Source organism: Strix uralensis, chromosome 27, assembly GCF_047716275.1.
Source record: "Strix uralensis isolate ZFMK-TIS-50842 chromosome 27, bStrUra1, whole genome shotgun sequence".
In the NCBI taxonomy this organism is placed as follows: Eukaryota; Metazoa; Chordata; class Aves; order Strigiformes; family Strigidae; genus Strix; species Strix uralensis.
The window spans coordinates 2,538,303-2,565,800 of record NC_133998.1 but is presented as its reverse complement, the minus strand read 5'-3'; the positions used below and the strand labels follow the sequence as shown (position 1 = coordinate 2,565,800).

At 42.4% G+C, this 27,498-nt stretch overlaps 1 protein-coding gene across 10 annotated transcripts in view; it reads right to left on the bottom strand.

The window, feature by feature from the left end:
* The window catches only part of DOT1L (DOT1 like histone lysine methyltransferase), a 78,278-nt gene that overhangs the window by 21,634 nt on the left and 29,146 nt on the right, over nucleotides 1–27,498 (bottom strand). For all 10 annotated transcript variants that reach the window (XR_012626577.1, XM_074851866.1, XM_074851867.1 and 7 more), the window contains exons 7-18: nucleotides 25,964–26,026; nucleotides 17,838–17,893; nucleotides 15,038–15,117; nucleotides 13,674–13,742; nucleotides 9,798–9,904; nucleotides 8,765–8,806; nucleotides 7,268–7,351; nucleotides 6,295–6,529; nucleotides 5,746–5,859; nucleotides 4,200–4,291; nucleotides 1,301–1,402; nucleotides 570–707 (exon numbers count right to left, since the gene is read on the bottom strand). Coding sequence is in view for 9 of the 10 variants with exons in the window: in XM_074851866.1 (XP_074707967.1) it covers nucleotides 570–707; nucleotides 1,301–1,402; nucleotides 4,200–4,291; nucleotides 5,746–5,859; nucleotides 6,295–6,529; nucleotides 7,268–7,351; nucleotides 8,765–8,806; nucleotides 9,798–9,904; nucleotides 13,674–13,742; nucleotides 15,038–15,117; nucleotides 17,838–17,893; nucleotides 25,964–26,026 (1,182 nt within the window). In the remaining variant the exon portion in view is untranslated. The remainder of the gene's footprint in view (nucleotides 1–569; nucleotides 708–1,300; nucleotides 1,403–4,199; nucleotides 4,292–5,745; nucleotides 5,860–6,294; nucleotides 6,530–7,267; nucleotides 7,352–8,764; nucleotides 8,807–9,797; nucleotides 9,905–13,673; nucleotides 13,743–15,037; nucleotides 15,118–17,837; nucleotides 17,894–25,963; nucleotides 26,027–27,498) is intronic.

The window sequence follows — 27,498 nt, the reverse complement described above, 5'->3', positions numbered from 1 at the left end:
CAACCAGATACATGCAAGAAGCTTCTCAGCCCACTGAAAACTCCTCTCGGCTTAAGCCAAATACCACCAGAACGGTCTTGTGGTCCCCACATAACGTGGCAGGAGGTGGCCTGGTTCTTTTTAAAAAGAGCATCAACACCCACCCTCCCTCACCACTTCCACATCCAGATTTGCCCCTCACCTACCTAACTTGGTTTGAGTTACCAAGACAAACAACACAAGGGTGATGGCTACCACAAAGCAAGGGCTGTACAGACTTCTCGGCCAGCGAGATGCAGATTCAGTGACAAGTACACATACGGCTGTCAAGCTGTTGGTGGGACATGGCTGAGGCCAGAGCCAACCATCACCTCAGCATTTGGTTAGAGGTACATAAAGGTCACCAAGAAGAAGTACCACCACCTGCATTCTTCCCCCACCGTTCTTCTCTGTTACAGAGCAGCTATAGCAGCTGGATGATTTATCATTCATTAAGATACTTTGAAGACAGGGGCAGCCCTTGGCTCATGACCCGTCCTCCTTACATAAATGGGAGCATCACCCTGCTACTCAGACACAAGCGTACCCACCAGCTGTAAGCTCTGGTTCCTGAGTTCACTGTTATCCTTCTCCAGCTGTTTCGTCTGTTCTTTCAGTTGCTGATTGTGAGCAGAGATTTCCTTCTGAGCCTGAATCAGGTCATTGTATGTTAGAGCTTTAACTCCCAACTACGAGATGAAGGGCGAGAAGGAAAGAGATCATTCAGTAAGGTCTTGACACCCTAATTCCAGACAACTTTCACATTCTAAAGTGACATTGAGGAGATCTGCAGAACTTATGCAGCTCACAGTAAGTCCCCCAGCATTCTCCAAGGCACTTTGTCATTGCTAGGAGATAATGAGGAAGGACAAAAGTACCTCACTTGGAGCTGCTGTTTCAGCAATTCAACTTTACAACTGGCATTTAGTTTCTTGCCAGCCAAAAAACCACTGCTTTTGTAGAGAGCCACCAAACTTCTTTCTGTGCTTCTGAACTTGCTTTGGCAACACAGAGTTTGTTCACCCAGCAGAGGATGCATCCTTTACTAAAATACCACAGTGTCTGTGGGTCTGTCACCCCCTTCCCTTGGATACAGAGGGGCAGACAACAATTTCAACAATGAAGGTGAAACATAACCATAGAATGATACAACATTCCACATCATTTCTGCTGCAAAACAGAGGCTGAAGACCCAAAACTACTCTGGTCTTACTTATTTTTTATCAAAAATATTTGCATGCAGATGATTAACAAGCATCCACTTCCACCAGATCAGGGCTACCTCATCAAGTTTCTGCTGAAAAAGACGTTTGATTTCCTCTTTCTGTGCCTGGCAGTGGGTGAATAACTGCTGTGCTGTCCCCAGTAACTGAGCATTCTTTTCCTGGAAGAGAGAGGAGTGAGAAAATACACTTTCAGTACCAACTGCAGCATAGTCCATCTTAATAAGATGTTTATGTCTATAGCAAGTTGGGAATGAATCTGAGCTCAGAGGGGAGATGTACAAACTAATCTAGCTCTGTCTCAGATTTCTGTGAGCCTGTATTTGTTAGTGTTCAATGGTACGCTGAAAAGAGCTTTTACATAGTTTTTTTCTGTTCTATGGTAAAATATAATCAGGACAGTCTTAAAAATTAATTTTTATCCTTCTAGTGCATTGTAAAGAAGTTGTAACAATTACACCCTACAGAGCAGAAATGGAACTGGAAAAGATCATCTGTATGAAATCTGTTACTAAACTGGGAACAGAATCTAAGTCTCCAGAGTCCCAGTTCAGAGTTCTCCTATACAACACTCACGGAAGGCACGCAGTAAATGAAAAGACACTGTGCGGGAGGTAGGAATAAAGTCCTAAATAAGCCAAACCACTTGTACTTCTAATGCCAAAATTACTTCAGTGGGCCACCCGGCCCTTCCACTGACAGAATATTTCCTGCCCATAACTTTCACTCATTTCATGGTCGTGCACTACGTGAGCAGCAGAAGGCAAGGACAGGACTGGCTAAAGCATCTCATTTATTCAGTTTCCACCTGAAAGATGAATGCAGCAAGAAGAGCGAGCTCTGGAGATTACACTTTTCTCCAACTTCTGCTGCTGAGGCCAAATAGGAATCGTGCAGAAACTGAGCCATCACTCCAGAAAAAGTGGAGAACAAGGGCAAAAAGCACCTTGATCTTTCAAGCAGGGAAGCAGCAGTGCTGGCAAGTTCCACATGTGTGAGAAAACACGGGACCTGGCACACAGCTCTTGTCATGCCAACGACTTGGAAAACAGTTAAGACGCTGCTCTGCTAAACAGACTGCCATAGGGGATGCTGAAAAAATCATTTACACTTTCAACATCAGCCATTTCATTCAGCCTTTACAAGCAGTGGAGGAGCTGACAGCTCCATCTAAGGGTAATCTGGTGAACTAACAGCTCACAGCATCTTGTTTATTTTAAAATCATATTACAGGAATGTTTTTCTTGTACTTGAAAAACCTTCATGTAAGAGGGAGTTATTAAATCGACTGCCCAACAGCATCTCATCCAGCAAAGTTCTGCTTCTGCCTTTGTGAAGTTTAACTTGCCATGCCCTCCATGTAACACACCATTAAAAAAAAATATTTTCATACTGAATTCCTCATTTTAATGTCTTAAAGTATGAAACAGCTGTCAGACACCAACACAAAATGATTACTTTTCCACACTCTCAATTTATACTTTCAGTGTACTGCACCATACTTGCATGCTATCATCTCTCACGCTATTTTCTGTGCAAGGAGGTAATTTAACTTTATGCTGACTTTCCTGGCAAGTATAGAACAAGCAGAAAAATATGCTGCTTAAGGAAAAGGTTGAAAATCCAAAGTGCTGTTTGACTGTGAAAACAAATGTAAACAACCATAGAAAAAAGGTTTGCATGAATACATCATCAGCATCAACCAATTCGCAGTATCAAACAGGGTGGCACAAATTAGCCCCTCTCATCTGGAAGAAGATTTCCCATTATGGAAAATCCCACAAAACAATGCTATGGCTTTACGCTGACACTTTCACAAAGGTCACAGAGCAAAGAAAAGCTTCCATGGCGGCTACCAAAAGCTGGAACTGGTCAGAAGTTAAAGATTATTGTTGACCTCTGTGGGGAAAGGTTCCTCCATAGAAATAGTAGGCAGTGTCTCTCTCATCAGGGTGAATTTATAAAGCAATTAAATTATTCATAATTGACGTAAAGCAATACAAGAAGAAAAAGATATTTAGACAGTAAATCTCCTCCCTCTGCTGGGGAGATGTTCAAACTACACAGCTGCAGGATTTTCTTTGCCTTTCCATGTATTTCTACCCACCACTTGGTAAATTTACACTTTGCCCACCAGTGCAATCTTAACACATTAAGATTATCAATACTGAGGATGCTTCATTAAGTCTCTTAAATCAGTGAAGACGGTTTTTTTAATCGCATACTTCAATCTGTTACAACTTTAATGAGCCATCCTGATGCTACAGTGCTCAACTCACCTAGGCTTTCCTACAGTGGGAAAAGAATAGACGTCAAAACCAAGAAAATTCAGCTCCAAGAAATTAGCATCTGTGTGGTTTTCAAGATAGTCCTCAAAGTTGCTACAATCGTTAGCTAGATTAGGCACAATTTAGTTATCTAAGAGCAGTCTGACTAGCAGCTCGCAGGGTGCATCCATGCAGGGAAGCCCTTCTAAGTGGAGGGCAGGAATGTATTCAGGCAGTGCACACTGCCCGAGAGGTTGACCATCACCCCTTGCTCCTGTGACCCATGAGACATTCAGAGAAGAAAAACAGCTGCTATTCCCAAATGGGAGAAAAGGACCAAGGTTTGAGACACCAGCTTCCTGCATAGCTACACACAGCATCATGTCAAAATACAGGAAAACACAGAAAGACTGAAGTAAATCTTACTAGGTGGAGAGACACCAGAGGGGAGGTGCATTTCTCCCAGTTTGCAGATGGGAAATTTAAGCACACACAGACTGACTGAGTGAGCAATAAAATCCCCAGGTGCAGTCGTTCAGCCTAAGCATTACTCTGGTAGAGTCTTTGTAATTGGCCTGGCACAGCACTGGTGTTAAGTGTACACAACTCCAACCTCCAGCGTTCTTCCCCCACATCTAAAGTATCTGGTAGTCTGGAAATTTTGTTTAGAAATGTTAAAAATGAGACCTACCTTCTCCTGTTCCAATAACTGTTGCAGACTTGCTTTATATTGAGGAGTTTTCATGTATGCCATGAACTGCATGTACTGGATCTTAAAAGAGTCTGCAAAATAAAGGAGGAGATGATCCATTTCAAGTGAGAGTAAGTTCAAAGCTCCTATTTACCCCATTTGCTCCCTTGACACCTCCCAGCTTTGCTCGCTCTCAGTTTTTATTTGGACTGTAAGGCACACCAAGCCATTAAGGATCAATTTAGAGCATGCTGCAAATCCATCTCCTGATGCAAGCTGAACTCTTGGATCCATTAGCTACTTCTATTAGGTACCCCAATGGAAGTCATGACAACACATTCAAAAATGCAGAGGAAGATGATGGGTGCTAACGGTGTGTTTTTGCATGATGAAAGAGGAGTTGAATGGCTTTTAATGCACTGTAAGTAAAAATAATAAGAGATTAGCTGTAACAGCCAAAACCAGCCCTGAGCTCAGAGCACTCTTTCTCCCAGCTCACAAGACGGGGCTTGCTGTACTCCTCCTACCTCCACACGGAGATGACAAGCTCTACACCCACATTTACTCTCCCCTCCAAGGAGCACTTAACTTCTCATTGTCCTTCTGTCTCCAGTCTCCTATTACGCAATGAACCTTCCTTCTCCCAGCCCTCACCACTGGGGCCCTTCATCATAAAGCCAACCACATGATTAAAGTCCAGTCTGCTGCAATCACAGGCAGCCAAAACATATAATAGATGGTATACAGACTTTTGCAGCAAGGTTTACTCCAGACAAGTATCATTCTCCCTGCTCCCCCCCTCCCCTGAAACATCCTTCTAAATCACTCTTCTCTCTCTTTCTCTACAGTAAGAAATCAGTCATAACTGTAAGACACCCCAGCAAGAGAGCAGGAGTTAAGGACATCACAGATGCCCTTGGTCTCTACATAGACAGGAACATTACATCAGATTCCCAGATGATCCTAGACTGGCTCATGCCCAGTGCCAAAGGCCAGAAACAGTTGCAGGAGGGAGGAACCAAAAGATCAAAAAAACCACCCTCCAAGTTCTTCCTTAAATCACCTCTTGCACATGGAGCATAATTTCCAACCACAACACCTCTGTGACCCCAAAAACTCAGACAGCATCTCATTTGCCTTGCTCTAAGTTTTGCAGAGAAATTGGAGTGGTGTTCCCCAAGACTGTATAAGAGAATGGTTTCATTTAAAATAAAGTTATTTCTGACTAGCCATTTCCATTTAAAGTTATTTTGGATTCCTGCTAAGCCCAAGCTTATTCCCTTTTGTGCCAAATGAGAGCTGAAACAATGTCAAAAACAAATACAGACCAAGACATCAACTTCAGCAGCAAGCAAGAGAAGAGATCTCGTGGTGATGACAACAGAAGTGGGGCAGGCAGGGGAAGATGGCAAAGAAGCCATTCCCCTCTCCTGTTCAACATACAGCTTTCCACGGTGGCTGTCAATTAGTGGCCCTTTGATTTACCATATGTTCAGAAACCTCAAAGACGAGGTTCCCACGAGAAACACAGTGACATCACTCTTACCTAGCAGCTTCTGTAGTGCAGGTGGGGTAGGTGTCACCAGTAGCTGGTTAGATGAATGCCGTTGCACTTTAGGAGGTAGTTGGTAATATGGACTATGAGGTGACTTGTATGCATCTAAGGAGAGAAACAAAGATAACTCTTCAGATTACAAAAGTCAGTGTTTTGGGCAAATACGGTAGCTTTGCCTCGGGAAAGCATGTTATTTACAGTGTGAGATCCAGTAACTTAGCTAGATCAACACGCTGCAACAAATTGTTTGGGACATCTACAATTTATCCTTAGAACAGCAGCAGCAGCGACCAGCTTCAGCCACAGCTCAGCTCCAGCTTCTGGCCAAGTACCCACAGACAGACTCAATCCCCATCTTCTGGCAGAAGCATGCCACCACCTCAAGGGGAGCTTTGCTTTGGTGGCAAGGGAGAAGTTATGACACAAAACCAAACTAGCAATAAAGGAAGAATGACCTCGAGGCACGCATTCGGAGTCTCAGGTACTTATCTAGGCTCATCTACAGGGGGTAGCTTTTTCCACCGCCAGCCTTGAACTCACCCTGAGGAGAGGATGAAGATGTCTGTGAAACAGTTTGAGCATGCAGAAGTTCTAGTGCAGTTTGGTTCTTCTTGGTCTTGCGCTCTGTATTTGCAGTGTTCATTTTCTTGGGACGTCCTCGTTTCCTGCCTGCCATTTTCCTTCCTTTTTTACTTAGTTTTTTCTTCCGTGCTTTGGAGGGAGATGGCTTTTTAACAGAATTTGCTGCAGCCTTTTCTTCTTCACCACCAGAATCCTAAGAGATTTTAAAAGTCAAAACTCTTTAGTCATTTCTACCTACATGTGCAGCATTCCTTTTAAGCAAGCATTAATAACTTTGTTTAATAGTTTTATGAAAGGACACTGATGCATTGTAGTTAAATAACTTGCCAGTGAAGTAGACTTGCTTGGGATAAGAGCTGTCCTCAACACCCAAGGAGTTGTGCTCATTCTCTTCTGGACTTACTCATTACAGAAAAGGAAGTCTGTAACTGCTGTCTAAGAAAAGCTGATTATTCACCCTGTACTGACTATATTCTTCAACTGAATTTCACGAAGAAGTCAAAGTACATTCAACACTTTATATTTTTGTGCATGAACAGTCACTGCATTTCTAACAGTATTATGCAACGGATTGAGAAAGGAAATGAGTCTTTGCAAAAGAGACTCAGCACCCTTTGAACTCCATTCAATGGGTTATGACTCAGGGAAAGCTCTGCAAGCTGCTGCTGAAGGTAAGTGAGGGTGGACAACCAACTGTTCTATTCATCTTGCAATATCTTTCTTCCAGAATTAGTGGTGTAATTCCAAAGTGCAGTTTTTATTAAGTGACTCCATCACATTTTTGCCCGCAACAACAGCTATACCAGTTTACATGTCCAGAGCAAACACAGCCAAGTCTTCCCACAGAATCAGGCTTTTCCTGACACCGATTAGGAGTTCATGCACAGCTAAAGAGAAACACATTTACTCTACAAAAATGCAGGATGTTCACCTTGCTTTCTTGAACCTTCGTTGGAGTAGTTGTGTTGCTCTTATTTTCTCTTTGTTGACGACGTCTAGCTGCCTCTTGTTCCTCCTGGATAAACGTTTTAAAAGACTTAATAATTTGCTCGTATCTTTATTACTTTTTAATACAGACCACTGTGTTTCCCACCTTAGCGTTCCACAAGAGCTAGGTTTAAGTGCTCTTATTTTACAATGCCTAATTAAAAAACTTTTGTTACCAGCAAGGGAAAAAAAAACAACTTACCCTGCCTCAGGCAACACTCAGTGGGAAAAGGAAGATATGTGCAAGTCACCCTTTTGCACCTCATTACCTACAATAATGGGTTTCAAACGTGCAGCCACAGGGCAAAGAAGATTAAGCCCCAACCTCTTCCCTTATTCTGCCCATCCCAATCCCACCCCCCAGATCACACACTAGTGTTACAGGTTTGGGGTTTTTTTTAAAAAAAAAAAAAAATACGTGTTACTACATTACTTTAAAAATCTTACATGACTTGAAATGGCAAAGCCATTAATCATCGTCTAATTCAACTTTAGCCAAGTCTGTAGAGAAAACTAAAAAAACCAAAGCAGCAACTTTTAAGCTTGATTTTCTACTAGGCAGTAAGGACAGGAAGTTTCAAAGAGCTCACTCAAAGCCTTTCTTGTACCTTCCAGGTGAGGTTTCATTTGCATAAGAATTCTGACAATTCCAACACCTCTTCAATTGAAGCAAGTTATCAACTAGACCTTATAAATGGCAGATTTAAACAGCCTCACCAGTAAAAGCAGGGAAGCTCAAAAGCACACGGATGCCACTAGTTTTTCTTTTGACTCTGGGAAGTCTTTTTGCTCCCAAGTTTGAATTCAGCAGTCTGAAATAACCCCATCTCGAAACCACCATTAGTATGTTTTCAACACTTACTAAGCAAGTCAGTCTGAAGACGAACGCTCACCTGAAGTTTTAAATTAAGTGGCCTCACTTTATTTTCTTACTGGGAATACCAGCCCCATTGGTTATTTCAGATTCATACAGCCCAGCACAGTCTCAAAAATCCTCTGGCATTTTAATTCCACATGTAACAGCACAGACTGCAGCAACTGACAATACATTTCATGCCTCAAATAGCATGTCCCAGAAGTAACATCTCAGAGCACTCTTCAGCTTCATTTTCATGCTGCTGAACGCTGGGACAGATTCAAACTATCACTTCCTTCTTTAACTTCAGTTCTTTAATGAACGAATAGCTCTTTATAGGCCTCCAATGCAAGGGCAAAACACCTTGCGGCCGCCCCATTAATTCTCTATTACAAAGCTCTTGAACATGATTGTATTAGTGCTTGATAGCATACGATGCTTCACTTCAATTAGCTCCACGCCCATGTTCCTTGCTTGTCAAGAGAATTTGATTTTCTCAGTTCTGTATATCTAACAAGTGACTAAATTCCTCATAGCGACTGCTCCATTATTTGGGGTTTTCTACAGAAAATGACTGAAACTTACCCTGAGTTTTGGATTTTTGAGACTAGAAAAATAGTTTTCAAGCTGAAAATAGAAAGATAAGATAGTCATTTTCAAAGTCACGACAGATGAATACATAAGAACAAAATATTAGCTTAAGACAAATGCAGAACTGCAGAAATTCTGACTGGTTTTCTTCTGATAAGCTACATCAAGAAGCCATTTACATTCATTCTTTTTAGCGACAGAGACATGATGAGTAGCAGGACATAATCCAAACCTCAACAAGGTTTTATCATCTTCACCACTGCCTATCCTTGTTTTAAAGCTTTGTCATCTATCTCCACTCAGCAGAAGGTTATTTTCAATGAAGCTACTTTACTATTGTACTCCACTAAAACATTTATCTGTATTCTAGCATATTCTTCAACAAAAATATTATTAGACTACAGCAGCCTTAGAAAAATAGTCTTATTATCATATTGCAAAAAACTCAGCGTGGGAATGAACTATTTCTCCACCAAAGTTTACATTTCTACAGGGTTGTTTCTGTTTTCTTTAACTGAAAAAAAAAATAATCAATGAATGAATCAGCATTGTTATGGAGCTTTGGCTGGTTCTACAGCAACTGAAAGTTCAGCTAAAACTGAGATTTACTGCTTGAATATGATGAAATGGTCTGTACACCGCAAAGCAAGACCCAGAGAGTCCTTACTCAGTGTGGAAGCTATAGCACAAGACCACCATTCTGCATAGTTGCATATTCTGGAACAAGAGAAGGAATTATACTTGTAAATCTACGCTGAATTAACAGACTGCCACAGCACTGTCCATAATTACACTGTTTGTGTAACACGCTGCGCTGAGACAGCCAAAGGCTGAGCGGTGCGGTGGGATCTGCACATCCAGCTAGACTGAACTGCTGAAGTGCACCCGTGCCAATGAGTGTGCTGCAGGTCTGTAAACATGCAAAGGAATATGAAAACAATTCCCAGGAACAAGGAACTGAAGTTGGCATGTTGACTCCAGAGCAGGTAAAGCAGCCAGAGATTTACTGGCCTGTATTTATACTCACTATGGTTCGGTCAATAGTATGCAGGTAGTAAGAAACTGGTTTCCCGGTCCATGACACAGACCCTTTCAGTGGTGATAGCTCCACAACTCGCATTATAGTGCCAATATCTAAAGAAGAAAGTCAAGTTAGGGAACCAAAGCTTGCTCAGTATGCCACCCAGTTCTACTCCACTGAAACTAGCCATGCAACAGTAAAGGCATATTCAAAACAAAAAGATAAATTTTGTATTCAGATAGCAATGTCCAAGAAGAAAGCTCTACAGTTTAAAAAACAATTTCTTATTCTCTTGCTACATGGACCCTACACAAAACTTACGAAATTTGGAAGATCTACCTTTCATTTCTTCAGAGACAGTCAGCCATTCTAGAGTAAAATTATGTGCTAGTGCAATCTTTTAACAAACAGAACTTCCCTGTGTCTCAGAGACAACTTTTATGAGGAACCCAGTGACAACAAATCTGCAGTAACAGGCAGGATTTAATTAGATAGGACCAGTAACAGAACATCATTAGATCCAAGCCATGTAAACTGTAACTGCACTATATTTGGACTGGGGACAAACATGTTTTATATTTGCTTTGTTGCCTATATTTGTTTTGTTCCCTAGAATTAATAGGTATGGGATGTGTTTAAGCATTTCCATAACCACTGAACGCTGAGCGAGTGGCATGACTGCAGAAGAAATTATGGCACACTTCTAATTAAATAGAAAATTACCCAGAAGATTCAAAAAGCAAGGCTTAGGACTCAGCAACTTCAACCACTATTTTAACCACATTTTAATAGTTGTTTTGGTTTGTCCCAACTCTTTCCACATTTCCTTTTCTTTTTGCACATGGAACTACTAAGGACAAAAGTGGTATTGAGAAAAAAAGGTTGCCTACTTCTTAAAATTGTATCTTTTCCACTATATTTTAAAAATTATTTAACTGTTCATACTTTAGACCAAAACATCAGACAGACAGGCAAGCCACGTGACTCAGATCATACTCAGGCACAATTCATTTACGTTGAATAAAAGTATTATGAAAAACGTTGTAGGGCAGCAGCGTAAAGCTAGCACAGCAGAGCGAAATCCCCTCTGAATGTGAAGGATATCAGCCACATTTAATGCCACCAGCTGTAAGTGGATGACATTCCCCTGGAAGTGGCACTGCGAACAGGCCATTAAGACTGGAACAAGCCCCAGACCTCGCACATCCCAAGCGTGTTCACTTGATATTGGTATTTCCCAAACACAGCAGGGTCACAGAATGGGATTAAGCCCTAAAACTGATTCCCACACCTTTCCCCTCACTGTTTGTAGCCTGCAAAGGTAACTTCTTTTCAGGACTTCTTATCTGAGCCCCTGGAAGAGTTTCCTATTAGTGGAAGCTATTACCTATTGTCATGCTAAGTAATCTCATTCACCCAAATCTTAATTAGCTACCTCTCTATAATTTTAACATCAACATTCACATTAAGAATTAAATAACAGTTGATATATAGAACTTCAGCATTCTAGAAAACAGTCGCAAAGAATCCACACTGGGGTGAAAGCTAAAATAGGGTAAAGAACACACTCAACTGATAGACATAATCAGAGCTTTTATTATGTTGGGTGGGAGTGTTGATCGGCTCGAGGGTAGGGAGGCTCTGCAGAGAGACCTGGACAGGCTGGAGCGATGGGCTGAGGCCAACTGGAGGAGCTTCAATAAGGCCAAATGCCAGGTGCTGCCCTTGGGCCACAACAACCCCCAGCAGCGCTACAGGCTTGGGGAGGAGTGGCTGGAGAGCTGCCAGTCAGAGAGGGACCTGGGGGGGATTGATAATGAGCCAGCAGTGTGCCCAGGTGGCCAAGAAGGCCAACGGCATCCTGGCTTGTATCAGCCATAGCGTGGCCAGGAGGGACGGGGAAGGGATCTGACCCCTGTGCTCGGCACTGGTGAGGCCGCACCTTGATTCCTGTGTTCAGTTTTAGGCCCCTCACTCCAAAAAGGCCATTGAATGTCCAGAGAAGGGCAACGGAGCTGGTGCAGGGTCTGGAGCACAGGTCTGATGGGGAGCAGCTGAGGGAACTGGGGGGGTTTAGTCTGGAGAAGAGGAGGCTGAGGGGAGACCTCATGGCCCTCTCCAACTCCCTGACAGGAGGGTGCAGAGAGGGGGGATGAGTCTCTTTAACCAAGTAATGAGCGATAAGACAAGAGGGAATGGCCTCAAATTGCACCAGGGAAGGTTTAGACTGGATATTAGGAAGTATTTCTTTGCAGAAGGGGTTGTTGGGCGTTGGAATGGGCTGCCCAGGGAGGTGGTGGAGTCCCCATCCCTGGAGGGGTTGAAGAGTCAGGTCGACATAGCACTGAGGGATCTGGTGTATTTGGAAACTGCCAATGCTAGGTTAAAGGTTGGACTAGATGATCTTCAAGGTCCTTTCCAACCTAGATGATTCTGTGATATGTGAAAAAAGCAGTATACATTGGGCCCTTTGCCTCCCAACCATGGTTTTAATAACTGCACTCTCCCAAACCAAGCAAAGAGAGAGATAATGAAATGGTCAGAAGCCAGGAAAGAAAAGGCTTGAGAGGCCAAAAAAAAAAAAATGTATTTATGTAAGCATGTCTCCTAACTGAAACCTCAGAAGCACCTTCTTATATTTCATCTAGTTCTAGTGTGCTGTAAGAGGTAGTAGGCTTTACTTAGGCGCTCTTTGTCTTATTGGCAAACTGACAGACTGATCTCAGTTCTCTGGAGGATTGAGGATTTCCAGGAGTACCGTTCTGCCTGTTTTTCCTTTTATTTTCAAGTACCTGTCTACAAAGGATTGGCAAGCCAGGACCCAATGGTTAATAAGGTTCCAAACAATCAGATGCCACAGAAGAGTATCAAGCAGGAAGGAAAGGGGCAGTTTTGGGTGTCCGATGTACAGAATATTCACAACAATTCAAGCTTAGTAAAAATAACTCACAATGGCACTATTTCAATTAAATGCCTTAATGAGAGTCTTCAAATTACTATTCTTGAAAAGCAGTTTACCATGAGTGTCAGGCCAAAACCAGAAAACACAGCTTGAGATTTGTAACTCAGTATGTTACTTGCCACGTTCACACAAGGAGGGGAACAAGGCATTTTTTAAATTTAGGGAATGTTTTGCACTGGACAGAGTAAACGTGTAAAACCCAGCTTGGATCGTTCTTTTGCTTGAAAAATTTCAATAGTAAAAACTGAAAACAGGTCAGAAGCAAATCCAGCAACACAGGGTGTCAGTAATCTCAAAGCCTCATTAAACTGCAGTTCACATGCTTGCAAAGGACAACATTGGCAAATATCAAGTCTACTATGTTCAGAAGATAAGAAAAACACAAAACTTTGTTGGCAATAAAACAGACACAGCAACCGGGCGTTTATGGGATGGGTCTGTTTGATCAGTTCACAGTACAGGAGACGAGGCATTCAAAGTCGAACATTTCAGCCTCTAAGCCTTACAAATCATGCCTGGTGGGATTTACCTGTCCAGATTCAGACAGCTACAGTATAAGGAACTTGCATGCAAGTTAGTCACTGCAGTTCTTTGTAGTTGAAGAAAGGAATCACACCCTTGAAACACCTTATTTCTCTTCAACTATAAAAGATGCCCAGCCAGGGAAACACTGACATTACAGACATCGAAACACAGCAGGATGAGCCCCATAAAAAGAGCGTCTGTTTGTTCCAGGGCTGGGTGGGGTTTTTTTGTTTGTTTGATTTTAAATACATGTCACTTTGGCATGTATGCTATAATAATACAACAGCATTTCTCTACTTACACAACTCTTTAAAGAGCAACAAAAACCCACTACAGACATGTTGAGATAATGAATACAGCATAATTGTAATGAACAATAAAAAGGGCAATCATACCACTCAAGTTTCGACTGTTAATTCTAAAATTTAGAGGTGCAAAAGGTTTTGAGGACACAATTCTCCCACCTGGAAAAAGGGGAAAAAAAAAAAAAAAAGCAAAGTCAGTTACCACTGTTTCTTCTAGAAATGACTACTTATTAAATATAACCCAGTACAGAGCCCTGAAGAGCAGCCCTAATAAAACTACCACTTGTATATCATTACCAAAAAAAAAAAATTACTTAACGCTTATTCTGATAAAATCCAAGAAAGTCAATATTAGACCTGCTAGGTAGCTATGAGGTGACACCTCAAGGATCACTTTAAAATGACAGATCTTAAAACACTTCCAAAAAAAGAGCACATTAATTCTCAGTGGCATTCTATAGAAATTTCAATTAGGAACACCACTCTCATTCTTAGTTAGTGTCTTTTATACACAAGCCCCCAAAGCCCTTTTATTTAAAAGAAAGCTAATCTCCATTTCACAGCTATTTGCGGCCATTCAGCCCAAGGCACAGAGCCTTAACACCTTCTGGGAAGAGAACTAAGGTTTCTTCATTTTGTAAAGAGTGCTTGGAACCTTTCCCACCTTGCCAACTTCTCTCAAGCCACCACTAAGCAAAAGTTAAAAAAAAAAATATCAACCACTAAAATTAAAGAAGACAGCTTAAGTTTGGGGGTTTTACGGTTTGCAACAGAGCCCAAAAGTCACATTATTTACTTCAGCACAAAGCTGTACTATGGGAAGCCACAGCTTCTTTGTTCATGCCACACATTTTTCTTCTCTGAAATACTTATCTTTGTAATTTCTGCCACAACCAAATAAAATTGTTACTTATCCAAGCGGTTAAGAGGAAAGAAAAAAAGACATCTCGGACAATGTAAGGGCCACAGTGGGGTTACCGGGCATCCCTGGTCACTAGTGTCTGCAGTGTGACTTCTCACATCCAGTGACAGTGTCCCCATTTTAATACTTATTAGTTAACACCCAGTACTAAATGTACCAACTTTAAATAGGAGAATCCAGTAACTGAATTCAGGATACAATTACAGAAACTGGATATACAAAGCCATGCCTATGCAGTCAGGAAGCTTTGCAGTCTTGGCCATTGCATATTTTGTCGGCTCCCGTAACAGTAAGAAAGGACCAGCAGTTCCTCCCACCCCAACAGAGCTCTGCAGAGAGTCTCCACATGCAGAGCTACCTCCAAGTCATCAGGTAGGTCAGAGTAGATACTAACATGGGAAGTAAAAAGCCCACGGCACAGAACAAAACCCACCAACCTGGCTTCTGATGGCTGTAACTAAGCCCTTATCACCACCAGCTCCCACAGCAAGCAGGAAACCAGTGGAAAAAGGTTTTAAGTTCTATTTGTTACCTTCCTTCATGTTCGCAAATCGCTCCTTCAGTTGGTGATCCACCTCAGGACCAAAGGCAAAATTATTCACAAAAATAACACTGCAAGATAATGGTCCAGTTAATGAACAGGGACAGGCAAATGGCACCCAAATATACACAGACAACTACCCCCCACCCAACCACAAGTCACAGTCACTTACAGCCTTTACAGCCACTTATGAAACTGAAAACACTGCTTGTCTCTACTATACAGCTATTTCCATCTAACAAAATGCCTTCTTCTTGCATAGTGACACAAAACAGTACCTTACCTTCAGCATGCACAGACACTGTGAACCCACATGTTTACATTTTTAAAATTTTAAAGGCATCCTGCTCTGACAGTTCCACTCGGCATACAGCTGAGTCTTGCACCATAAGTTTCAACATAAAAACAATGCGCAAAACGTTTTCGCCCCTCTGCCATGGTGAGATCAAACACCAACACAGCAACCACCAACACACTTACACATGGAAAGCAATCTCCAACACAACAAGAAGTTAATCTACACATGAAGAGCAGTCTCCAACGCCAGAGACGCACATTTCATCCCATTATTTCTTCACATGCATTTAAAATGTTACAGCAAAATATTAAAATGCCTTTTTTCTTTTAGCTCTAAATTCCCCCGTAATGCAAAGAGACAGATGACATTTCTCAGCACATTTTCCCTGTCCTAAACCCAGCACTTCGCCCCAACCCACAACAGAGGAGTTGCATCTTTCTTTCTGGGTTAGGAAATCCAGTGAGGGGGATTTGTTCTGGTCATATGGAAACAAAGAAATCTGCATATAGGTAGAAACACACAAATAATAAAAATGTTTGGGAAAGAAACAAAACACATCACAGATTAAAAAAGAAATACTCCTTTATTTGTAAGAGCCTGGGCCTGGCCTAATTGTCCCTGGTGCCCCTTTCCTACCAGCTTCCAACAAGAGTCCTCAACATCTCTTGGTTGAGCACCCTGCACACATAAACTGTGAAAGCCATTCTGGCATATTGTTTCAACATGAAGAACTGATTTCTTTGCAAGAGGTCTGTTTGAAAACTCCCCTCCTGGTGCCTCCATACATGAAACATGTTCAACAAGGACACGGAGTTTAAAAGCAGCAGCCAAAGCTATTAAAAACCACAGATGAAAAAAATGTTTATACACCAAGAAAAAAAAAAGTTATTCTTGCTACGCCTTGCTCTTGGAAATTTGGGAAACCCTGCCTGGCAAGTAAGGCTAGCAGGGGTTTCTTCCTCCTCCTTCCCACCACGTGCCAAAAAAGAGGCCTTGCAAAGAGCCAAGCATATTAACGGGACTAGAAAACATCCAGGAAAGGAAGGGAAAAAGACATAGCTTGCCAGATAGATTTTTTTTTAGTGTCCATTCTGGCACAATATTTTGTATGCACGTGACAGAAGCACAGGAGCCCCCAGTCCACCTTGACTTCAGCCCTCTTTCCAGCACGTATCGCTAAGCCACCAGTACAGTTATTAACAGGAACCCTGCGTGCTGCACAGCTTGCTTCCCTGTCAGCACTCAACCACGTAGAACCATGTCCTGGTACAAACGCTCCCTTCCCTCCAGAGCCTGGCCACTGCTCCACGCTCACAGGAAGGGTGACACTTCAGCTTACTCTCTCAGATATGACGGCTCCGACGTGAATTCATCAGACAATCTGCAGTCTCATTAGAGAGAGCAGACGCTGAACAGTTGGCACACTCGGAACAAACACAAACACCTAACAGTTGTGAGCAAAAAGCTACTTCTTTTGAATTTCTGTATCAGACGGTAAGGTGGCTGTGGATCAGCAGGCATACAATTAGCTGCCTACCACACAAAATAAACATCCACCAGCATTTCTGCATGCAGTTAGATGTACTTCATCTAAAAATATAAAAAAATTAAAGTTGTTTTAAGGAAAGTTGCACAGACAGCAGAGGAGTGTGCATTTGGAATAGCAAGCAACAAAGCAAAACCCCACTGTGCTGCAAGGCTGAGACAAGTCTGTCCACAAAAAGGCACCTCCGTAAGTTTACTGAGGTACATAAACATGCAGAAGTCATCAGCTGGGCAGATGCCTTCTTGATGGAGTACTCTTAAAACAGTGTCTTGGAAGCAATCCATAAATTGCCACAATGCTGAAGACTTTCAGAGAGCCCTCTTTGACAATGGTCTTCCATTCCCCAACATAACAGGGTGGCCCAGAAGGTCATATAAAGACTCTTTTTTCTATCCATAAGGCTGAAAGAATGCAAAGCCTTTCAAAGTACAGAAGACTACTTTACTGCTTTTAACAAATTTACTCCCTTTTTGCTACCATCAAAAAGGAGTCTAACCCTCTGCACAGATCTTCACAGAAATAAATCTTCAAGACAAACAGCTTAAACGAATTCCCAATTTAAGTTGGAACAGATTCCCTTGGGCCTTTTGCTTTTTTTTATATGGAAAGCGAGCCTAGCTGTATGCACCAATAGCCAAGATAACTAGGGTTTCGCCAGAATCACTGACACGAACTACAAGGATATACAAAACAGAGGTTTATACTTCTCTGTATAACCAGAATTTATCTTGGATACACCCTTGTATGTAATATCATGGGACATGCATTTAAACCCATTCCTCTAGTCAGAAAACAGGATCTAAAGAGGCCAGTATAAAAGTTGGCAGATAGACTTTTGGTATTTGCTATGGAAATTCTATATAAAAAGCTGGCCAGCCTCCCAATTTCCATTATACAAACTCCCAAACATTCAGTTCATAAAGCAGCATTCAATTGCTGTACTGTACCTTGTGTTTGCAATTCTCTCTCTCCATTCTTCTGAGAGGAAGTCACCTCTTTCCAGCTTAAAAAAAGACAAAGAACACAAAAAAACCACAGACACACACAAGAGTTAACATTGTATCCCTTTTCCTTTGGAGAAGGCCAAACATGCTGTACCAACCCAGCCATACTACTACAAATAAGGGCAAACGAAGGCTTTAGGAAATACTGAGGAGACAAGCACCCAGAGCTCAGCTCTGCCCAATCCTCAGGTCCCGGAGGTGCCTCCTCCTCTCTGCTCCCACCCTCAGCTGCTCTCCTGCCACGGGATGAACGGGGAAGGGTCTCTGGGTATCACCCCGTGAAGGCTGTGCTCCATGGAGAAGCCAGCAGTGCCGTACAGCACCCTTACCAGAAACAACCAGCGAGTGCCTCAAGTCCCCACTGACCCCCACGGTTTGGTCAGCCCCTCTTAGCAGAGGGGGAACCAGAGCAAAGAGATTTGGCACAGCACTTGCTCGTAATTCAGGCTCTTATTGCAATGGACAGACAAGCATCTGATTTTTCTGTGGTACTAAATATAAATCTTGAATGCTTCTAACACTTTCAAGTTGGAAATTAAGCAACATAAAGGCCTTCTTTGAAAATAATTATAGTTATGACTTCAGTGACTGATATAGTACCTTTCTGATGAAACCACATCAAGTCCCAGGTTCACACCCACAACTACGTAACTTTTCCACAGATTAATGTTTTCTCAGTTGTGCTTTTGAAATGAGAGAGGAATCTATGGGCCATGCTGTTCTGCTGTGCCACAAATAAGGTAGAAGGAAGATTGGGAGAGGAAGATAGGAGGAGAGAAAAAATAATATGCAACTATATAATTAATGATGATGACACACTTTGAAGGGGCAAGTAAAACGATGGCTTATATCAGAACCTCAGGAACATCAAAGCAACGACAGTGACTGCTTAGCATCCTTTTTCTGCTTATATCCCTTTGTATGGAAAGAAGTGAGCATTGCACATGCCAGCACTTATTCTCATTTAGTGACAACTCAAACAGCAGCGCCTGCACTGCAATGCAGACACATTAAACTACTTCTAAACCTCGCTAGCTAAGCCAAGATACCCTGACTCAGTGAAGCACCGGAGCCTGGTGTCTTCCACCGTAGCTTGCTCTTCCCAGCGGAGCAGCCTGACACCGCTCAGAGCCACAGAAGGGATGAGAAATGGAGGTAAACCTGTCTGAGCCATTGTGAGGACAAAGCCACAGTTGCCAACAGGAGTGGGTCTGCTTCTCAGGAGGAAAGGAGAGGGAAAAAACCAAAAAAGAAGTCCAAATGCCCTGCTGCTACACACTGCGCAAGAGGGCTGAGAAAACTGAACACTGGGGGTTCTCAGGCAAGAGACCAAGAACTTTGCAAAGAGCCTTAAGTGGTAGAAACTAAACATGCTGAAAACAGCAGGTTAGAATTACTAAAGTTAGTCAGAATTATCTGTTCTGCCAAACAGCTAGGCTGAGACAAGATTTTAAAACAGAATTACTACCTGTATTCTCACACCTGCTGGGAGGGGATGCATGTTTTGATATCCCTGCTGTAGTAAAAACAAAGCATATGTTGGAGACTGAAATCAGAGGGATCCAACCTAGTAACATACGACCAGGTATTTTCAAAATCTAAAGCAGAAACTCAATGTAACATCAGAACAGTTCTTGAGTGCTGAGGTTTTTCTCACCTCACATACGGAAACATTTTTTCTGGAGCTCTATATGCCCTATTTGTGAAGAGACCACCTCTAGATTGTTTTAAGAGATAATTTTGTCTCCAAGTCTTATCTCTTCTTCTAGTAAATAGTAAATAGTTTCATGGTTGAGTAACCAAGACACAGGAGAAGAAAACCCACACGCAAGGCAACTATATTTATTTTACAACAATTCTTGCAAGTCAGCTTCTGTATTGCAGTCCTCCACCCCACACAGTTTCTAACGTCTACATGAGGTTTTCATACACTAACAGGAGAAAGAAAAACATTTGAAAAATAAGGAAGCATGACTATAAAGCCATAGTCTAACAAGAGAACAAAGAACCAGCGTAACATGAAACTACTCTGAAATACTAAGCTTCATATAAAGGTCTTGAAATCTAACCTAAGTGGCTGTTATACTTTATTTGGATCCATTTGCACTATATGTTTGTCCCACCCGTGTGGTTAGGAAAAGTGCAGTTATAACCAAAATCTCCATGTTTAACCTGACATAACACATGGAGGCTGAACACTTTTATCCTCTGTCTACTTTTGCAAGATATAGGCATGTTACAATTCAAATGAACCACAGCCCTGTTTAAACCCATCTATTTTTGTATTGTAATGCTACCCTAGCTCATACTTAGCCAATAGCTGAGGGGAAAATCTCACCAGGAAAAATACTGGAGTACAGAAATAACCCGATGGTCAACTGTGGTTGGGAGAAAATTGGTTATTTTTTCCCCTCTGGAAGCAAGTCAGTGATGCCTGGATCAGTGGCCTGCTACATCCAAACCAGAGCAGAAGAGCTATCGGACTCCTAACAACCAGTTTCTTCTCCTGCTGTACTCGGGGAGCAATGATCAATAAATGATGGCCTAAAAGGAGGAAAGTCAGGCCTTCCCCAGCAACTGACACAGGGAATCCAACAAAATCCCCCCAAAATCCCAGTCAACTCTGTGGTTTACAATAATTTTGAGAGCGAAACAAGAACTGGCAAGGAAACTCCAGCTAACTCCTGGCCAAGGGCTGCAGTAGCTCAACCAGCAGAACAACACGGTCCACCACGATCATGTAGGGAGAAGGTGGCAGCGGTGACAGCTACGGGGATGCACTCAATCTCTTCCCACCAGTGTCCCCACCCCCCTCGTGCTCCTCCTCTCTCTACGAAACTTAATCTCCTTAGTGAATAATGAATGGAAGGGACCATCTGTAATGCAGATATTTTCATCTGATTAGACAATGCAGGAGACGTGCTTTATCTAAAAGGATAATTAGCTCAGTGAAATCCGCTTCAGAGAGCTGCCAGCCTGCATTGTTTCTAAATTTAGAAGCCAAAACAGGTTTTTATTCAGGTTTTTCAAACAGATAAGTTTGCTCTACAGAGACTGCAGAAATACACTCAACGGCATCTGATTCCTGTAACTCTTCCTGTAACTCGAAGAAAACCAGCAGGTCACCACCCGGGGGAAGCAACAAGAGGTACACTCCAGCGGGTGTGCATTCATCACGTAGCAGAGCAACAGTTTATGAAGGTCAAGCCCCTCTGCTGCAGAGGAGGGCTTCGTTCTCGCCCCAGCACTGGGCTGGGAGTCTCTCTGGTAACGCTCTGTTTGACCGGCTACACAAAGCCATAAATTCACACGCAGAATGCCTCATTCCAGCAGCCTCCATGCAAACACTTGGCTCACAAAAACCAGTCATTTCTGCCTGGAAAAGTACACATGGTTATTTTTAGGTTCCTGTTCTTTTCAAAAATAACTGGAGGCATGAATCCAAACCTCCAAAATGTGGCATCATTTCAAAGCCACAGGGGACGTTTGGAGGGCTTTTCAAATACCAAAACATCAGGTTTCCCGCTGAAATAGGGCATTCAAAAATATCTGGGACAAACAGATATCTTGCCCTTTCCTCAGCTGCAGTGTACTGTTAGGCAATGGAAGTTTTTAAGTACAGGTGATGTCAGTTATCCCCACAAACCAGCAGCTGGTATCAGGCAATTACAGAGAATGAAGCTCCTAAACAAATCACTCTGCTGTTGCTCAGAACAGAGATTGCCAGGAAAACAAGCCAGACAGGGCACCCCAAACACCATCAGAGACAAGCCTGCAAGCTTACAGAAGCCAGGCTTCCACTGATTTATGCACAACAAAAATCACCTCTAATCCCCAGGGCTGAACCACAGAGCATCTTCAGCAGCTGGAAGCTACCAGGGTTTCCTCTGAGCAGACAGTGTGCGTGTCCATCCAGCCAAAATCTCAGCCTTTAGCAACGCTGACCTGTGTTTTCCTGCACTTATTTTGAAGACTTGTCGATGATTTCCACCTACTGCTAAAACAAGCCTTTATGGAACGGGGGAAGTTAAAACAACCCTGAGTAAATGAAAACAAACCAAATCCTTGTCTTCAGCAGCAGTTCAATGAGTTACTGCCAACTTCACTTGCAGAGACCTACTCTAAGCTATGAGTGGAAGAATACCTTCCCCTAGCAGAAGAGTACAACGGGTAGTAGGCACCGAGGACACTGAAAACTTTCTTCAAGGGTATGCGAGGAAGAACTTAAGCACTTTCTGCTACATGGCACTCTCAGCATCGTGCCCTAGATACCTGGAGATGGCTCTGATTTTGAGGCCACATGAGGATATTTACAGTTAGAAACCATGAAAACCCATCTGCCTCTTAATTGCAATACCACTTTTTAATTTGATGACTGCACATGTGCAGAAATTCCCCAAGAAAGACTCTCTAATTATCTAGGCCTAATGACCTTAGAAAAATCTCCTGTTTCCCTCAGACAACAGTTTTCTTGAAAAGAATGGGGCAAGGCTAATCTTGGAAACTTCTTAGTTCCACAGGAAGAGAAACAAGAAAATAAAAGGAGTTGAAACAAAGTGAGATCTGTTGGAAGTGGGACATTCTAGTCCAAAAAGCTGAAGCATCATTTTCTGATGATGGAAAGCCCTAGAAATATAATGCATTCCCTCCAAATGCAAAAGAGAAGACTAGCAAAGAATATGATTATCCCTAACTGATCAGGAATTAGATATCAACCACCATACAACCATAGCACAGGGATGTAAATATTTATAGCAAGATGAAACGTATCAGTTGGATGCAAAAACTAAGATTCTTATCAGAAAGTGTTACTCTTGTGATTTTTTTTTTCCCAATTAGAATCATGAGATTGAACAGCTCATCGTTTAAAATGAAACTCAGTGTATTTAACAGGATTATGAGATACGATTACCTACAATAGCTGGAGATCAAGAGACTTACAAGCCAACCTACGATGAGCAACCTTTCTCCCACTCCTCTCACACTCCAAATGCATCTTCCCACTCCAAAGCTGCAGTGTTGACCCATTACTAGCAGCTGTAGAAGCCTCAGGCATACAACATGCCTCAGGACACTTTGCCACTGGCTCCTGGAGAAGTTTAACAAGCAATTATCATCTGAAAGTGACTACACACACATTCTGTTTTACTGACAAGATCTGCATATGCATGACTGTGTATTTGTTATGGAACCATTTGTCAAAAGGGACTTTTTTCTACTGGGACCAAACAGAATGGAAATATACCCGGGCAATAAGGGCTTATTGTAAATGTTGGCACTAGACCTTGCCCATCAGAATTCACGTGTCCAAACTCAGAACTTCCAGTAACAAGAATATTCCAGTGGGGAAGGCGAGGAAGTGAATCTGATGGCTGCAGAGCTGGTAAGGGCGATCACCTGTAGCCTCGCCAAAACAGTGCTGGCTAAAAGACAAGACTAGACAAGCAGCAGATCACTTTTCAGTGAGAAATCAAAGTCCATTTGTATTGGAAACCTATAGTCGTACTAGACTCTTGGCTGTTAAAAAAGAAAAAAGCCAACCCTGCAGGCCCAACTCCAGGATTTATTGCTGCCTTATGTACCACAATTTATACTTTTACAGCAAGGCAGCTGTGAGGTGCATGAAGTCAAAACCACTGTCCACATTATTTAAAGCTGCAGGTGGGATCTGAGACTTCTTCCCACTGAACTTCTACCAAGCTTCCCTCCTCCAACACTTTATTCTTCTCAACATATTTATTTTTCATATGACTGCCTAAAACATTAGAGTGGAAATCACAAGTTAAGCTCTGCTGATGACAGACTTTCAATTTGTGCTTATTTTGTCTCTAACATTTGGAATTTTGGGACCCCACTAAGCATTTTGCAGGGACAAATTTGTTTTCCAGAAAGATGAAGATCAGAGGCTTTTAGGTCTGTGCCTTCCAGTGTCTTCTAGCTGCATTGTGAGACAAGTTTGCTCTCTGTTTAACAACAGTCACCTATAGAAGATGCTAAGGACTTAACTAAAGAAAGTATACTGTTTGGGGAAAAAAAAATGCAAATGTAAGCCTAGGATGTTTGATGAAGCGATAAAAACGAAATAAAATCTACCCTGTGTGTCTACCTGTAAAAGACCAAAATCTATCTTCAAGAATCACTACAAGGTGATAGGAAACCAACTTTCCTTAAGACAAGAAGCGCTGCAAGTGTTCAACTCTTCCCAGAAAAGCAGACTGCATACTCAAGAGAGATTTTACTCTGAACACTTTTCAGAAAACAAGAGGTATAAAAGCCAAAGAACCTAGCAAAAAATAAGCTTTGTTTCAATATAGTAGCAGACTCTGTCACTTGGAATGCACAATATGGAAATGCTCGCTGCCTACGGCAATCAATATGCTTTCAATATTTTAGTCCAAGTTCCTATCCTATTCTTTAAATTACACAGCTCATAAGCAGAGTATCTTCAGTAACAATTCCTTTCATGTAATGCCAGCTGGGTGACACAATGGAAAAATGCCATATGGCCACTTCATGAAAAGTAAAGCATTCACAGTGTTTCCACAGCAGGAAAGAGTTAGCAGCCTGATATCAATCCTGCTACAAACTAGTCCCACAGCAGGCCCAGCATCCCTCTGAAGAAAATCACGCTATACAGTAAAGGCGTTTCAGGAAGAAAGTGCACAGAGGCAGGTGGCACTATCACCTTCTCCAGCCTGCTTCCCGAAGGGAGAGCTGTAGCATCCTTCCTTACAAGATAAGCCCTCTAAAGAGCACCAGGAATCCCAGCAGACACAAAAAATTGGGAAATAAAGGCTGGCCATCTACGACCTGCCATTTGATCCCGCACTGCTGGAACGCTGCAAGCCATGTGGTTCAAACCATTCCAGTATCACAGCGATAATGGCTCGGCACAAAAGGAAAATGAAGAAGTAGTTCCCCAGACACTTGCTCGCACTTCAACTGCGGTACACATGGCTAACTGCAACTTCTGAGCAGGAAAGAGTGACCCAACTTCTCCGGGCAATTAGGGAACAACCCTGATCCATCCAGCCTCTTCCTTGACCATAGGAAAGTGGTAGGAGAAGCATAAACAGATGTATTTTCAAAAGTGCCTGTGAGTTCCTGTTGCACTATGATTACATACATTTCCTCACTGGAAAGTGATTAACTAGGGAGCAGATTTTCTTAATGACATTTAAGAAAGGGGAGAAAAGGAAAGGAGGAAGGAATGACACAAGACTCTGCACACGCTTCACACTATCATTACAGAGTGGAAAACACATCCACAATGGTTAAGTAACATTTGGAGGAAGGGGAAAGCTACTTGAACATGTGTCCCTAGCCCCAGGTAGAGAGATGCCCTGCGACCACCCATTTACCCCTCCTGCTCTAGCTCCACCCTCAGAGGATCTAATTCCAATCCTTTCCAAACCAGAACTCCCCATCCTTCCTGAGCCCACAACCCACCCCTTACCTCCAACTACAAACCTTCTATCCTGTTAATTGGTCCTAGAGTTTTCTGCTCTGATCTCACAGTGCTGGCATTCATCCAGAACTTCAACCCCAGGCTCCCCAGTGCTGAAACCCCCGCCATCCCATCCCCTCCACCACCTCTCCCAGGGGACCACACCTTCACCTGCCTGCAGAACCAAAGATTCAGCTTTTGTTTCAAGCAGGAGATTTCAGAAACTCAAGGAGGAGCTGCCATTTTCAATATCTACCCAGCAAAACCCCCACACCATAGAGAGAGGGGGGAGGGAAAGGAAAAAAAAAAGTAAAATATTTAATACAAACAGAAAACACATGGCAGCCCCAGTTAAAACAACAACATTTTAGAAGAATAAATCTTCCAAGAGCTTCTGAAAAGACCTGAAAGTGTTCCCAATAACACCATACCACATGTCAAGCAAGACAAAGAGAAGAGGCCTGGGAGGATGCCTTGGAGAACACCATCCTCGGGATCAAGATAAAAGCCAGGAAGCAGATATGACTCATACTGCTGCTCGGCTGGTGAAAGGCTGAAGAGGACTTTGCAAATTCTGCACATCAGCATGGATCACAAAGTTTTTCAGCTGAATTTCACTCACTGTGTATTCTGCATGTTTTTTCCCATACCATTTCATCCACTTTCTGAACTCTCTGTCCATCGTCTAGAAGAGAGAGGAAAAACAAAACCACCTATTAGGACATCTCATGTTACCAGTTACATAGCAGTAAGAGGAGATGCAGCACTGACAGTGTTCACTGACCCCCAAGAGTTTTTGATTTGGGGTTTTTTTGCCATTAACACTCAAACAACAGGCAGACAAACAACACTATAGTTTAGTTTCCTTAAAAAAACCTTTTCTTCATCAGGGCCAAGTCAAAGCTGACATCATCTTCTCTCCCCCTTTTTCATCAAAGTTACATCTTATAAGCAAGGCAATCTGAGGTAACACAGCTCAGAACTAAAAACGGTGCAACCTTAAGTAGCTACTGTGTTGTGGTACATAATCCCACAGCGAGTAGGAGGCACTGAGTGCAGCCCAAGCCCAGATAGGAGAGGAACAAACAGGATAAAGACAGGTCTGCTAGGGTGAATGAGAAAGCAGAAAGCAGCACGCAAAGCACTACAACAGCAAACAGAAGGAGCATCGCACTTGTCAGACCAGAAAGAACGCTTCAAACTACAGCTACACAGACTAGGGCTCCAGAGGATGGAAGGCTGCTGCCACCCAACCAGGTAGCTGGCACCAGTTTTCCATTGCCCAAATATAGGAGAAATGAACCAAAAAGCCCGTACATCAAGATAGCTTGGTGCCTTACAAATATGCATCTCCACATTTACAAAATCTCACCCCCATCTATATAAATTGACAATATGCAGCACAGGTCATTACTTTAGAGGGGCAGTTACCCTTATACAACCCATTTGAAAATGAATCTCAAGTGTCTTGGAAGACTGAAAAAAAACTCCTGATCTTTAGGATTTGACTCCAAATTTGGAGTTAACAGGGACAGGAGATAAGGGAGAGAAGCACAGCAGGAACTCTGGCTCCACTAACAACTTTGAGATGGTGGATACCTCCACCAGCAGGTCAATAAAACAGCGTGTGTTGACAGATGTGTTTTAAAAATCTTTACATTTCAGAAGCACTCCAAAGCTTAGTAGGATAACTCACAAAAATCTTCAGTATTTTCATATGCTGGATGAACTTACATTTTAATTTTTTTAAGACAGCTCCACAAAAACAAATCCATAACATTCTTCCTCTTTAGCTGAAGCTTTTCAAAGTCATCTGCATTAATTATCATAGTAACCAGAGATGTGTTGCCACAGCCAATCTTAACTAGAAACTTAATCCAAACCCTTCCACAAATGTTTGTCAGAGATGGGGAGGAAAACTGGTCCATTACACACAGCACAAGGCAGATTAGCTGTACACAGGCAGCTTCACACATTCTGACTCTGCAGCAGCTGTTTTGTTGTTAAATCTGACAGGACATTGTCTGTAACCAGAAGAATAACGCTGTGTATTTTGTTCATCCAGTAACCAGTATGAACTGGTGTACTTCTGAAACTGAAGGTACCCCATGAGTTAATACTCCCAATGTTCAACTTGTGGGTAATTTTTTTGTTTGC